Genomic DNA, 12,762 nt, shown 5'->3' with positions numbered 1-12,762 from the left:
ATCCAGGCGGTCCAGTCCGACGCATCGCCAGTCTCGAAGGACGGGTTGGTGAAGGCGTTGACAACCTCATTGCTGCAGGTGACGCTGGCGGCTACCGAGTGCGCGAAAACGCCCGCGACGACGGCGGTTGTAAAGAGTGACCTTGCCATGGCCTGTTCAGAAACGAGTGACAGAGCAGTTGGAAATGACGGCAGGCATGAAAGAAGGAATGACACCCGCAGAAGAAACAAGCAGGCTAGAACTCCAAGAAACACGGAATCTCACTGTCTTATAGGGGCGAGTCCTTCTCATCGCCTGGACCCTGGATAGGTATCTTCAGCAAGTAGATATAAGCGGTGCCAAGGCGGACCCTGATTGGTGAACGGACTCCCCGAGACCCTAAATAGAGGGAATACGATCGACTATTGATTTTCAAGTGGGGACCATCTTGCCACAGCCCACTTGGCAATGACAGATTGTGCCTGGAAAAGCGACGGGCCACGGGGGGAGGCAAATCATCCAGGCAGGGATTGTGGAGGCTGAACTGAAACTTATATGTAAAGACACGTACGAGTAGGACAAGTGAGTAAATTTTGTGGATGACAGTCTAATTACAGTTCAATCTGTACAGTACGTTTTTTGTTTGCTCGGTTTGCACCTGCCGTGCCGGCTGTTGTTCCGCTCCGATGCTCGCTCGGCTCGGCTTTCCGCCCACGGGTCCGAGTCACGCTACTCCGACACCGGAGTGACTTTGCTGGGGATGACTTTGGTCTCTCCGAGTGCATCAACACCACCACTGTTGTCGTCCCGTAGAGAGGCGTCGCTGACCCCAGAGCCGGGGTAGTCTTCCACCTCAGCTCGTGCGGCAGCAGCCTTTCGATCTCGCGCCACCAGCCATTGAATCGCGCCTGTAACCCCAACTGTACGCAGAGTCATCTGGTTAGCCCGGAAGTCTGATACATCCACATGCTGCTGGGTTGACTCACTGCTCAAGACCTGCAAGATAATGCACCACAGATACCCTTTCTTCGCGGCGGGGAAGTCGGTGGTTTTCCACACAAAGTTCGGTGCCTGGACATCAACCATCAGCTTCTGGGTATTTCGCCACAGGCTTCATAGTACTTACAACAGCCTGCACAACATACGCGAGGTCGTTCGCCAGCACAATCACCAACGCTCGCTCTTCGGTATCGGCTGTGCAGATCTCATTGGCCCAGCTGAGGATCAGAGGACCTGCGCCCAGCTGTGGTCTTGTTAGAACGGTTTTTCTCGGCACTGGAATTGGAACACCTACCCCGATGTTGCTGAGCCAATACACGGCCATCCGACCTGTGATGTTCGTATACAGCGGCATCTGTCGCAAAAGCGCGCAGAAGATGATCTGCGTTGCAGAAGAGAACCGTTAGCCTTCGGAGGGAACTGATGATCGCAATTCTCTGGTTGCTCACCGTAATCACCGCGCCAGCGTAGATGAACGGCCAGCGAGCCCCGCGGAGCGGTCCATCGGACAGCCAGCCCCAAGTCAGCGATACGATGATGAACAGCCCGGTCGTGAGCAGCGGGTCTAAAACTAGGTCAGCTTGCACGGCGCATGCCTAAAAGTTGGAGTCAATTCCTACAGTCGTTGATTTGCGGAACGGTGTAAGTTGTCCCGGGAACAGGCGCCGGGGTCGCGTTGAAGCTTTTCAGCCAATAACCCATTCCAGCTTGCGGAAACCCGTTGTTCCACACGATGTAGAGCAGAGCTGAGTCTGTCAGCGCGAATTCGATCGATCTAGACGGGGACGACGTACGCAGAAGATAGATGTGCCAGCTGAGGAACATCCGTTTGACCTTGGCCCTGGTCCACGGCGACTTGCCCGCGCGGTGGACGGCGTCCATGCGCTTGACAGAGAGGACATGCTCGTCTTGCGTGATCCACCACGTCTTACGGCCATCTTGTGGCAGATTCGGGAAGAAGATATACCCCGCCAGCGCGAGCGGCAGGGTGATGATCCCGTCGATGATGAACAGCCATCGCCAGCCGGCCAGTCCGTTCACCCCGTTGAGGTTGGTGTACGCGGCGGCCTGCAGAAAGCCACTGAACAATGTCCCCATGGAACCCGCCAGCCAGAAGATCATCGCGCGCTTGCCGATCTCCTGCGGGGTGTACCACGACCCGAGGAGGTAATGGATGCCGGGGTAGAAGCCCGATCTTCTTCCGAGTCAGCACTATACTGCAGGTTTGTGCAAGGTGCCATACTCACTCGAACAGTCCGACCAGGAACCGAATACCATAGAGCGCATGGTAGGACTTCACCGTCGATGTGCATATCGTGGCAATTCCCCAGCCCACCTCGAGCTATTGCCTGAAGTCAGCCATCGTGGTTTGGCAACACTAGGAGAGGGGCATACAGTAGGAATGACCCAGCGGGGCGAGACACGAGTGAGTAGCAGATTCGAGGGGATCTGTCCGATGACGTATCCCACGGTGTAGATCGAGGTGCTGGTCACCAGCTGGTTGCCGTACATCTTCATATCCTCCTCCATGCCACTGAGATAGGCATTGTTGATATTGTTCAAATCCAGATTCTTCAAAAAGTACCCAATCTACCCAGCCGGTTAGCAGGTGTATCGCAGCCCTCAAGACGAGACGAGCGCATACCGACGCGAAAGTCAGGACAAAGGCATCGACCTTGAACAACAGCCAGCGTTGGTCCCGCGGAAGCTCCCAGGTGTCCCAAAGGTACCCTTTCCAGGAGCGGAGCGGCCGGACCTCGAGCGGCTCGCTGCTGCCGTGGTGCACGCCAGACTCCTCATGGGGGCTGTCAGACCGGTTGCTCTCTTCTTTTCCGTACCCCATGGTCGACGGTGTCTGCTTGCCGTTGCGATTGCATGTTGAGGTATGACAGCAGCAGAGTATATGTACCCAAACAGGCAAGGCATGGTCTCATTGATCGTGGCCATGACGCCATCAGCTTATCTCTGGATGTATTCTACCCTTAGCCCCACGCTCTGTACCTCGTCCCCTGTCGCACTTCCATGGCGCACGTTCGGCACGTACCACCTCCCGAATTAAGATTATTACTCGAGAGCAATCACACTCTATCCTTTGCAAGTCACTCTGATTTCAAGTATCTAATTGTTTCTCTGTTTATGCAAAGATTGTGAGCGCGACACGGTAGACAATCGATGTTCTGCATGGTCACTAGCGACCCAAGGGGATTGCGCCATCGTGTGCATGGATGGTCTGCTCCAGGTGGACTAATGACTAACCCCGACCTGCGTCCTGCATGTCTCCCCGCCCCTCTCATTGCCACTGCGTAAACTCTCACTCCGGAAGAATGCATCCTGATTCATGATCCGATCCATAGCCTGCTTCCCTGAGCGGTTCTCAAGGGCCGGGTTTCTGCCTCAGGCATCAACGCCCACCGGTCTTGGTATCGGCAGAAGTTCTGTATCAGAAGGCGGGTATCGAATCTCTGCGATGAATTCGATTCATAAACAGCAGCTTGTAACTGAATATCGTTTGCCTGGGTAGCGTCACTCAGGAGGGTTGAGGTCCCATGACCAACACCGATGATGGGATATTCCCCGCGCCGGGGGCGGAGAACACAGAATCGACTTTAGGACTTAACTTTGACGCCTTTTGGATTTCACAGCAACTCAACCCTTGAGATGGAGCATGAATGATCATCGAAAAAGTCTATTGGGTTTCTAGAGTCTAGGTCTATCTGAATGCTAAATGCCTGCAGACCTCCTTGGGTACGCCCCCGCCCCCAAGTACCGAAATTCTGCCGGATGCACGGACCATTTTCGGGATTGCATTGCGCTGAGCCCTAGAATCAATCAGACGCAGGTCTCCCCTCGTGCTTGTTCCCATTCCCTGAGCGTATTGGCTGCCTGACGAGTTGATTGGAGGGCACACGCAATGGCGAACGGGAATGGTGAATTCATGCCTCGACCCGGGTCGGAAGCTTAGTGCTGACGGTGGGCCTCCGACCAGTCCCATCCAGGCTGGATACACGAGTTGATAATCTAGGCCCGGGTGTGCAATCATCTTGCTCCAGTATGATAACATAGCTTAAACTGACGCCCCCTCCCACATTCGGCCGAGTGGGTCGAACGCCCTACATCCCCAGATACACATGGACCTCACTCCGAAGCGAGACATTAATCCATGCCCACGAAACTGGCTTCAGATCCAACAAAAGAGTGTGAATGGGACCGTTTGGCTTTGGGTTCGTGGGGTGAAACCCACAGATGTGTATGGTAGAGCGTCTTCCATAGCACGCAGCCAGTAGCGTTGGTCGGAGCAATGCGAGGCACGTTCGAAGCACATTCCTTGGTCAGTAAGATAGAGCTCAGCTCGTACCTTGTCGGGCCGAAGGTGCGTTGCTTGAGTTGATATGACGAGTAGCACCAGAATACAGACTCGAGCTATGTTCATGTTGCGACGTGCATGACTCAAGCATGCATGCTCAGTTCTTGCTGGGGCTTCGGTCTGCGAAGCCATGAGAGCGCGATGTGTATGCATCCAGAATGCAGCCAGGGTGTATGGCGCATGTAGTATGATAGGCAAGCGTCGCTCATGAATGGTTCAATGCCTGCGGTGTAATCGGCGAGCTTGAACGAGCTACCGCGGCGATCAACCGTTGGATGAAGTTGTCCATAATGTAGAAAGGTGGAAACTTGCTGGGATCCGATGCTTCCTTGAGCTTAGTGAACAGGTCCCTCGTGTGCTGGATGAGATGGAGGTCGCTGGCAGCGGACGGGTGGTTAGGTTCGGCGACAAGCTTCCAACCGAGAGAGACGACAGCGGAGAGGATGAACTGCGCATAGATCCTAGACACAGGGTACAAGTCAATACGACGATTGGAGCAACGAGAACAGAACCATACCAGAAGGTTTGTGGAATAATGAGATGGCGTAATCGACTAAGGTAGAGCAGGATCGAGCGCGCAGCCTGATAACACAGCTCCCGACTCGAAGACAGGGGCGAGATATCGTCCAGCGAGGGGTACCCTCCGCCAGCGACGCGACACGCGCCATGGATCTTGGCGAGACAATAGTAGTATTCCAGATGCATGTTGATCCCCCGCAGACTGAGGTCGAGAACCAAAGAGTCTGGGATGCTTCCCGGGGACAAGTTCTCCGGGCGGCAGTCGGCGGGAAATTGCGCTCTCAAACTACTGAGCTCCTCGTCCAGTTCGCGGACATACTGCACTCGGACTGCAGCGGGCTGCGCCAGACCATAGTCCGAATACAGCAGACGGTAGATCTTGGACTTGATAACGCACATGCGAAGGCCGGACGGATAGAGTAGCTCGTCGTTCGACAAGGGGCCCAGGCGGAACTGGTTGTCGGACGAAGCCATGACATATTTCTCCGGCAGGTCGAGGTCACAGTCGGTATCATGCAGTAAGGGTGAATGTGAATTCCGGATCGACATTTCTCTATCCACCGAGTAGCAGAGCCAGAAGAGAGCCCGAAGATGCCGGCTGTGATGGTCATCGACCCAAGAACCGGGGTGCGCAGGAGCGAAATTGCCACCGAGATTGGTGAGGAGTCGAATGGCCATGGCCAAGATCAATTCGGCCGATTGCGGTGCACCGAGGGGTGCCAAGTACAATACCTGGGGAGGTCAGAAAGCGCATTGAGAAACGTCTGAGGACACCAGCTACTCACCACCAGGATCAGAGCCTGTAGGGTCCAGAGATCATCATCACCGGACATAACCAGCTCCGGCAACTGCGCGAGCACAGACTGCAGGAGGGCTTCGGAGTCGACTTCACCGAAACCGGGCTCATTATCGCGCAAGCGGGTGACCAGGGCTGTCAAGGCCACCAAACAGGCCTGGACACTTTTGGGGAGCTGAGCCAGATCTGGGGAGGATGAAAAGAGATCAGAGTTCCGGAGCGACACCAAGGTAACCGGGTCGATCACGGGAAAGACCGAGTAGAGGCTGTTGGTCAGAAAGTAGTCGATAACGCTGCGAATCAACGCGGGCGAGGGTCGCTGGGGGTGAATGGTCCTGGAGGTATGGTGGGGAAACTCCAACCTAAACGAAGAGGTCACATCCTGAGCAAAGCGATCCAGGTCGACGAGAGAAGGCATGCGATGCTGGTCGGTGGGGAAGAGGAATGGGGTGGATTTAGGGCCGAAGCCACAGCAATTGAGAGTCCGCAGGAATGCGGTTAGAGCCGCGTCAAAGCCGTGCAAATCCGCCAATCCCCCTGGAAGAACAAAAGAATTGGGTGCTTTATTCTTTGCATTATGGTTTTTGGCTCGCTCCACTCTCAGTGCTTCTTCCAACTCCTGCACTTGGACTTTGCACTCGGCTAGTTGTCTGTTGCGAGCTCACAATAACCGTCAACTTAACCTGTCACCAGTACTAGGTAACTACCGCACAGCACAGGTAGGTAGGGACAGAACTTACTCTCGGACTGTCTTGCGAGGCACGTCCGGTGGCGGTGTAAAGACGCAAGGCACTCCGGCATACTGGCATGTCTCACATGCAGGTTTGACTCCGTCACAGCGGATCTAATCTGTCATGTAAGTACTTCGTACGCTGCTATGCATGGATCGGAAGGTCGGAGATCGGAAGGCTTACCCTCCGAGACCTGCACAGATCACAAGCAGTGCGCGCCCGGCCTGCCCGAGGAGCAATGGCTGAGTCGGACATGAATAGACAAGAGGACTGACGGGCCGGACGTGGAGTTGGGTGAGTTATCTTTCTACTTTGTCTATATGACTGACTCTATGGAAGGCACGCCGCACGCGCTTGAAAGTGCAGTGGCTGTTGCCTGCTCAAAATTCAGGGACTCCCGGCCCCGGAATTAATCCGGGGGAAGTGACGTAAGCTATGGGAATTGTCGAGGACTGAGTCGAGATTAGGAAGTTAGGACATTAGGAAATTTTCTGCTCAAACCGATGCCTGAGGCGCTCAGTGGATCTGTCCCTGACGCCCTGCCCGGGTCCCGGGTCCCTGAATCACTGAATGATGATGTTACCTAGTAGGTCGACTACTCCGTAGCAATTTTGGGGTCTCCCCGCCATGTGAAATCTCTGCCCGCCAATTGGTTCCGAGGCTTGGAGAAGGAAATCGTAGATCCCGCTGACTCAGCCTTCTATACAACTACCAGTACCTAGTAGCCTTGAAGGTATACCTTGAAACTGTCCACGGTGTTTAGGCTATTCGTCCGTCTGTTCTCATCCAACCGAATTCCTCTGACACAAGAGACTTCGTCACGCATGCAGATCGTTTCCGGTGACCTTCTTGGCTCTTTCTTGGCTCAGCTTGGCGACCTCGTTTTGTATGAGGCATACCGTTGATTCATATGCCCGCCCTACCCTAATCCCAGCAGCTCTGCCCAGCAGCTCTCCACTTCGATCCTCTCTAACACATGAAACCGCCAGCAACGCGTGTACTCAATATTTAGTTCCCGAAATCCAGAAGCACGCATACAAGATCTGTTTTACTAAGCGGAAGCAAACACCTTTAGTCCATGGGAGAACGACAGTCACGACAGTGCAGCGGATGGGAATGTGTCGGGGTTGATGCCAGGATATTGATTAAAAACGCAAACACGGGGTTTGCTCCGGTCACTACAATGATCAGGGCATAAGAGAAGATAACCTCGAGAGGGAGGTATAAAAACCCTCGTCTTCCTGCTCCATTTCCTCGTCCATCAACAGCCCGAACTTCCTTCCTCTCCAGTACCACTGCAACCTGCTCATCAAAAGCCTCTTTCTCCTCATCGCCCAACATGGTGCATTTGACCTCGTACCTGGCCACCAGCGTGGCCCTGCTGGCCTCTGTTGGATGGGGTCATCCAGGCCACAACGTCCAGGAGGAAGCCGCTGAACGCGCAGCCTTCCTCAAGCGGGCCCCCGTGCACTCGCGCAGCTTGTCTCACTGTGCATCCAGCCTGAAAGCTCGTGAGGTGGAGGATGCAAATGTTGCTCGTCGTGGCGACGCGCTCGAGCACTTGCGCCGCGAGAGGGGATTGTCCAGTATGTTTCCTCAAATGTGCACCCGATATCTTCATTTCGAGCCTCAACTGACTGCGCAGACAACCAATACCTCAAGGCCCGCGACCTGGACTCCGTCCTAGGCACAGACCACCATTCAAACCTGACCCACGTTGACCCGTCGACCGATCCCCGCATCCTCTTCGCGTCGGGAGGCACCTGCATCGTGCAGCCGGAGGTCACCCAGGGGCCCTACTGTAAGTCTGCCACAACAGGCTCTTGAACCCATCTCCATCGTTCTAATCCTCGCCACCTCCCCTAGATATTGCTGGAGAGCTCATCCGCCGCAACGTGGCCGAGGACCAGGAGGGCGTGCCATTGTTCCTGGACATCCAGCTCATCGACACCAACACCTGCGAGCCGCTGCGGAACATTTACACCGACATCTGGCACTGCAACGCGACCGTGAGCACCCACCCAGTCACTTATGTGGGACGAGCGAGAACTGAACCACTAACCTCTTGTTTGCCCGACAACAGGGAGTCTACTCCGGAGTCGTCGCGAACGGCAACGGCAACCAGAACGACTCGACCAACATCGACACGACCTTCCTGCGCGGCGTGCAGTCCAGCGGACACGACGGCGTCGTGCGCTTCGAGTCCATCTTCCCGGGCCATTATACCGGCCGCGCGATCCATATCCACGGTGCGTGCCTTCCGCCTATCCCTTCCAACTAGATTCTGCATATCTGTATCAACCCTGTGTATGACTGACTCGAACGTGGCAGTCGCAACGCACCCCGCCAACGAAACCAAGATCCTGCCCAACGGCACCATCGCCGGCATCTACGACGGCCACTCCTCCCACGTGGGCCAGATCTACTTCGACCAGGCCCTCATCACCGAGGTCGAGAAGACGGCGCCCTACAGCACCAACACGCAGGATCTGACTCTTAACGAGGACGATATTATCCTGAAGAATGAGGTGGATGACACCGACCCACTCATGGAGTATGTTCTACTTGGGGACAGTGTCTCCGACGGCATCTTTGCGTGGATCTCGATCGGTGTGGACGGCACACGCGATGACTCCCTTTCCCCTGAGGGGTTCTGGACCGAGGACGGGGGCGAGGTGAACGATGATTTCGTGATGAACATGGCTGGCATGGGGGATTTGGGTGACTTCGCTTCTTCGAGTGGTGTTGCCGCGGCTGCTGCTACGTCTGCTTGAGGGCCAGCATGGTGAGAAGTTGGCGAGTATGTGGAGGAGGGTTACTGTTTCGGTTTCCTTTCGTTATACTGCATCTCGGGCGCTCGATTCTGGGGATTCAAGTTTAACTTGAGTACCTCCTAGAACTGTTCTACCTGGACGAAGTCTTTTTATTGCTAAAGATATTATCACTGAATTGGAGCGGAGAATAAACGTCAAATCGAGAGCATTTCTCGCTGATACCACTCTTCGCTAAGTGGTTCATTCTTTTTAATTTCTGGTGTGCATCGTGACTTGTACGTTTCCAAGTGCAATGCTTGCTAATAAGGATAGTTTGGTTGGAAAGAGTAGCATCATACTAGATAGTTGTCTTCTTTGGATAGATCAGTAAACACAATGTCATTGTAAGTACCATGTGCGCCCCTGTTCCAGGTGTGGTAGTATGCAGAAAACATACGGTGTTGGTCATCGGATGGCTCTGACATCAGCAAGGTCATACTCATCCCGCGGATCCCAGTCTTCATCGAAGGACCTTTCCCAGCGCCAAAGCAGTACCTCTTTTGCTTCTGTCTCCATTCGCCCCGCGTCCCAGAAAACGTATCCCCAGCTCCGCAGCTCCCAGGGGATCCACTCCCCATACAGATTGCTGTAAGTGTCGTGCCACATCAGGGTCCACGCTCGAGGAGGAAACTCTCCCTTCGGGTCTGGAACATGATCGCCTCGAAACGGAAAGGCCTCGTGAGCTTGCGATCTCAAGTCCTTTTCGGTGAGGCCGTGCTCGTTCAGGCGGTTCCAGAACCAAATATGGGAAGTCACTTCTTGTGGTCCAATGAAGCCTGATTCCGGCGTCAGCCTTTCCCGCATTATCTCGACCAGCTGCGCATGGTGTTCCTTGTCTTCCATCTCGCGTAGGGCCTTATGCAGCAGCCAGAGTCCCTGTGCAGTGGTTCCTTCGAGGTAAAAACATGTCATCAGATCTGTTTTGTTCCAGCTTGGCGTTAGGAACAATGCGGAAGGTACGTCGCAGTATCGAGGGTTATCACAAAAGCGGGACTTGCCTTTACTCTCCATTTCAAAGTCCATAGGGTCAAGACCCACGCGCGCCTCGTCAAAGATGTCAGGGTATAGATCCTGCACGAAAGTATAAACGCAAAGAATCTCCTCAATTTCCCAAGCGTAGAACGTAGCTTCAAGATGCTGGAGGATGTCCAAGTAACCGGTCATATCGTAGTCGTTGCCCCAGGGACGATCATCAGTTCGGTTTCCGAATAGATGGCAGCAAAGCTGGAATCGATAGAGTGCGCGAATGATACGACTCTCTTCAGTAGGACTGATCTTGGGCTGGCTTGGCGATGTGAGTTGTATCAGTCCAAGCTCTGCCTCTTTCGGAAGGTTCCCGTGCATCCAAGCCGTGAAGCGCGGGACAAGGGGAAGTATGACTGTGTAGTGAAACCGTAAGATGCGTGAGAGTTCATTAAGTGTAGATGCTGTGGTTCTCGGTGGCGGCTCCTGAGATAGCAAACGACCGAGCCTGTACTCTTCGACCATCTCCGCAATATTCTCCTTGGTGCGTGCTTTGGCAGACTTGACCTGTCCAGAACGGTAAACAGCTTGAGCCTCAGGTACCAGGTCTCGTAAAGAATCTGTGATTAAATCCCACAGCACTTTCTTGCCACGTCGCAGTACTCGGTAGTGTATAGGTGAAGCCATTATCAAGGAGCTCAGGTCCTCATAGGATATGAAAGAAAGAATCAGGGTCTGAATCTCGACAGGAAAGGTTTCAATGGAGAGCTGGGACCGCAGAGTCGTGTCTTTCGACAAGGACGTTTCAGAGGTCAGAGGCGGGTGAACGAAAAGGGTCCGTAAAGAAGACGAAGGTGACGGTGAAAAAGTTTCGATTGTACGCAAGCGAGCGACAGCAGGCTCTTCTGGAGAGACGCGTCTGCAGGCCTTGAGCTTGCGTCAGATCTTTTTAATTTTGTTCTTGCTGTCATCAACCCAACGCAGCCATCGAAGAACGTGAGGCTTGGACCCAGCCATGGTGAGGTAGAGAATGGAGAGAGCAACAGATCAGAGAATGACCAGAGGATGGATTGAGGGAGGTTGAGAAGAGAATGATAAGGAAAAAGCATGCGGGGACAGAGAAGAGCGAGAGCAAAAGAAGAATCAGAGAAGATGGGTGAGAGAACAGGAGTGAGACACGAGCAACTTGCAAGTGAATGAAGGGAAGAGGAAAGAGGGAAGGACTGGCAGGAAGAACTCTAATCCGAGGGGTGCGTGTGTGCTACTGTACTAAGTATACCATCGCCCTGGACGGCTGCGCATAGTGAATAGAGCCAGAAAGTTGCAGAGCTATAGTGTTGCCTATAATCAGGTCTGTATGCAGACTTACCATTGTAAGCATGTTCGTCTCAACCAACTTTACCCATATCTTACAACCCTGATACTATTTCATTGCATAACTGTATCTATCGCAACTGAGTGCCGCAATACACGTCCTAATCATGTCTAATGAGCTGACTGAAGACAATGCCTTCGAGTGGACAGTCAAGAGACTCGCTCCTATCGACGATATTGTGAAACAGTTTGAACACGATATCCACAAAGGGAGATTGGTGGTTGAGTCTTTGAAGGAATGGGTGGCCGGCTTGGACCCGGACTCCTATATACGCTTTGAGCCTCCGCCGGAGCTCCAGGCTGAGTATGACGAGTACAAGGATGCGTGTCATGAGTTCGCGGACAAGAAGGCAGTGTACATGCGCCTCCTAGAGAAACCTCGCAAAAACGCGCACCCAGAGGATCACCTGGACAGGGCAAGAGCGGCGGTAGAGTGGGCCGATGCCGCTATCAGGTATTTTATGTCTTCGTGGCCTTCATATTTTGTGGTTTCTCACTGACCGATTCTTCTCCTCGCTGGAACAGGGCCGCAAAGGGGCGGCTCCACGTATTAGCCACCTACCAGAGCGTTTACCACACCCTTCGATCAATCAATGGGCATATTCAACAGGCGGACGAGGCAATTACCAGCGGGAGCAACGCAGTCAGGGCAGTTAAGGGGCAGCTCAAATGTGAGTTCATCCGACACCCGGCGTAGTATGGCATTCACGCCTGATTTCAAGCAATTGCTCACTCTTATTTTCATAGACATTTGCTTGAGACACAAGCGTTTCTTCGATAAAGACGTGTTCAAATAAGCGGTCGAAGCCTCCCTCGTTGCCCGTAGTCGATCACCTCGACTTCGTACACATACATATCGCATACAGGAGGATAGTCGCCAAGGAGAAACGTTGGTATAGGGTTTGGTAAAAATTGGAAGCGTGGTATCGGATGCTTGATACAAGCTTAAGTGATCTTATCTTACCCCATTCGCTGCACAATTTGAAGGTAAACCCACTGCCTCTTTCATCATCAATCCGTATCTCGCTCATCTGTGACTTCACTGACAAGGTCAATTGACAGTGTAGGTAAAGTAGGGCCTCATTGAGCTCTTGGTCAGAGGAAAAAGAGGCTAAGTATGATAGAATCTGGAATCTCCGCAAAGGAAGTCATTTGGAAAGGCTGAGGTATCATGCAAATTTCAAAGAGAGACTACGCTTAGGAGTAATCGACTGGCTGAAATGA

At 53.5% G+C, this 12,762-nt stretch overlaps 5 protein-coding genes across 5 annotated transcripts; 2 read left to right on the top strand and 3 right to left on the bottom strand.

Annotated features, from left to right (window-relative positions):
* Window positions 1-708: 708 nt before the first annotated feature.
* BO86DRAFT_320331 (allantoate permease) lies at window positions 709-2,821 on the bottom strand (the record flags this gene model as incomplete). Its single annotated transcript, XM_025668289.1, has 10 exons — window positions 709-899; window positions 966-1,050; window positions 1,106-1,222; window positions 1,274-1,360; window positions 1,428-1,543; window positions 1,599-1,724; window positions 1,773-2,173; window positions 2,226-2,320; window positions 2,374-2,568; window positions 2,624-2,821. The coding sequence occupies 10 exons, from the start codon at window positions 2,819-2,821 to the stop codon at window positions 709-711; spliced, it is 1,611 nt and encodes a 536-aa protein (XP_025524548.1).
* Window positions 2,822-4,547: 1,726 nt separating this feature from the next.
* Window positions 4,548-6,643, bottom strand: BO86DRAFT_320256 (putative C6 transcription factor; the record flags this gene model as incomplete). The annotated part of the gene is made up of 5 exons (XM_025668286.1): window positions 4,548-4,803; window positions 4,860-5,593; window positions 5,647-6,307; window positions 6,398-6,501; window positions 6,572-6,643. The coding sequence occupies 5 exons, from the start codon at window positions 6,641-6,643 to the stop codon at window positions 4,548-4,550; spliced, it is 1,827 nt and encodes a 608-aa protein (XP_025524547.1).
* A 1,084-nt stretch (window positions 6,644-7,727) lies between these two features.
* On the top strand, window positions 7,728-9,162 carry BO86DRAFT_438035 (intradiol ring-cleavage dioxygenase; the record flags this gene model as incomplete). The annotated part of the gene is made up of 5 exons (XM_025676098.1): window positions 7,728-7,974; window positions 8,034-8,189; window positions 8,255-8,397; window positions 8,472-8,637; window positions 8,720-9,162. The coding sequence occupies 5 exons, from the start codon at window positions 7,728-7,730 to the stop codon at window positions 9,160-9,162; spliced, it is 1,155 nt and encodes a 384-aa protein (XP_025524546.1).
* A 444-nt stretch (window positions 9,163-9,606) lies between these two features.
* On the bottom strand, window positions 9,607-10,851 carry BO86DRAFT_381993 (uncharacterized protein; the record flags this gene model as incomplete). The annotated part of the gene is made up of 1 exon (XM_025670792.1): window positions 9,607-10,851. The coding sequence occupies one exon, from the start codon at window positions 10,849-10,851 to the stop codon at window positions 9,607-9,609; it is 1,245 nt and encodes a 414-aa protein (XP_025524545.1).
* A 794-nt stretch (window positions 10,852-11,645) lies between these two features.
* On the top strand, window positions 11,646-12,335 carry BO86DRAFT_438033 (uncharacterized protein; the record flags this gene model as incomplete). The annotated part of the gene is made up of 3 exons (XM_025676097.1): window positions 11,646-11,992; window positions 12,064-12,209; window positions 12,286-12,335. The coding sequence occupies 3 exons, from the start codon at window positions 11,646-11,648 to the stop codon at window positions 12,333-12,335; spliced, it is 543 nt and encodes a 180-aa protein (XP_025524544.1).
* Between the last annotated feature and the right edge of the window lie 427 nt (window positions 12,336-12,762).

The sequence above is a fragment of the Aspergillus japonicus genome (assembly GCF_003184785.1).
Source record: "Aspergillus japonicus CBS 114.51 unplaced genomic scaffold BO86scaffold_55, whole genome shotgun sequence".
Lineage (NCBI taxonomy): Eukaryota > Fungi > Ascomycota > Eurotiomycetes > Eurotiales > Aspergillaceae > Aspergillus > Aspergillus japonicus.
The sequence above is the reverse complement of the archived record's forward strand: the minus strand, read 5'-3'. Positions and strand labels throughout refer to the sequence as shown.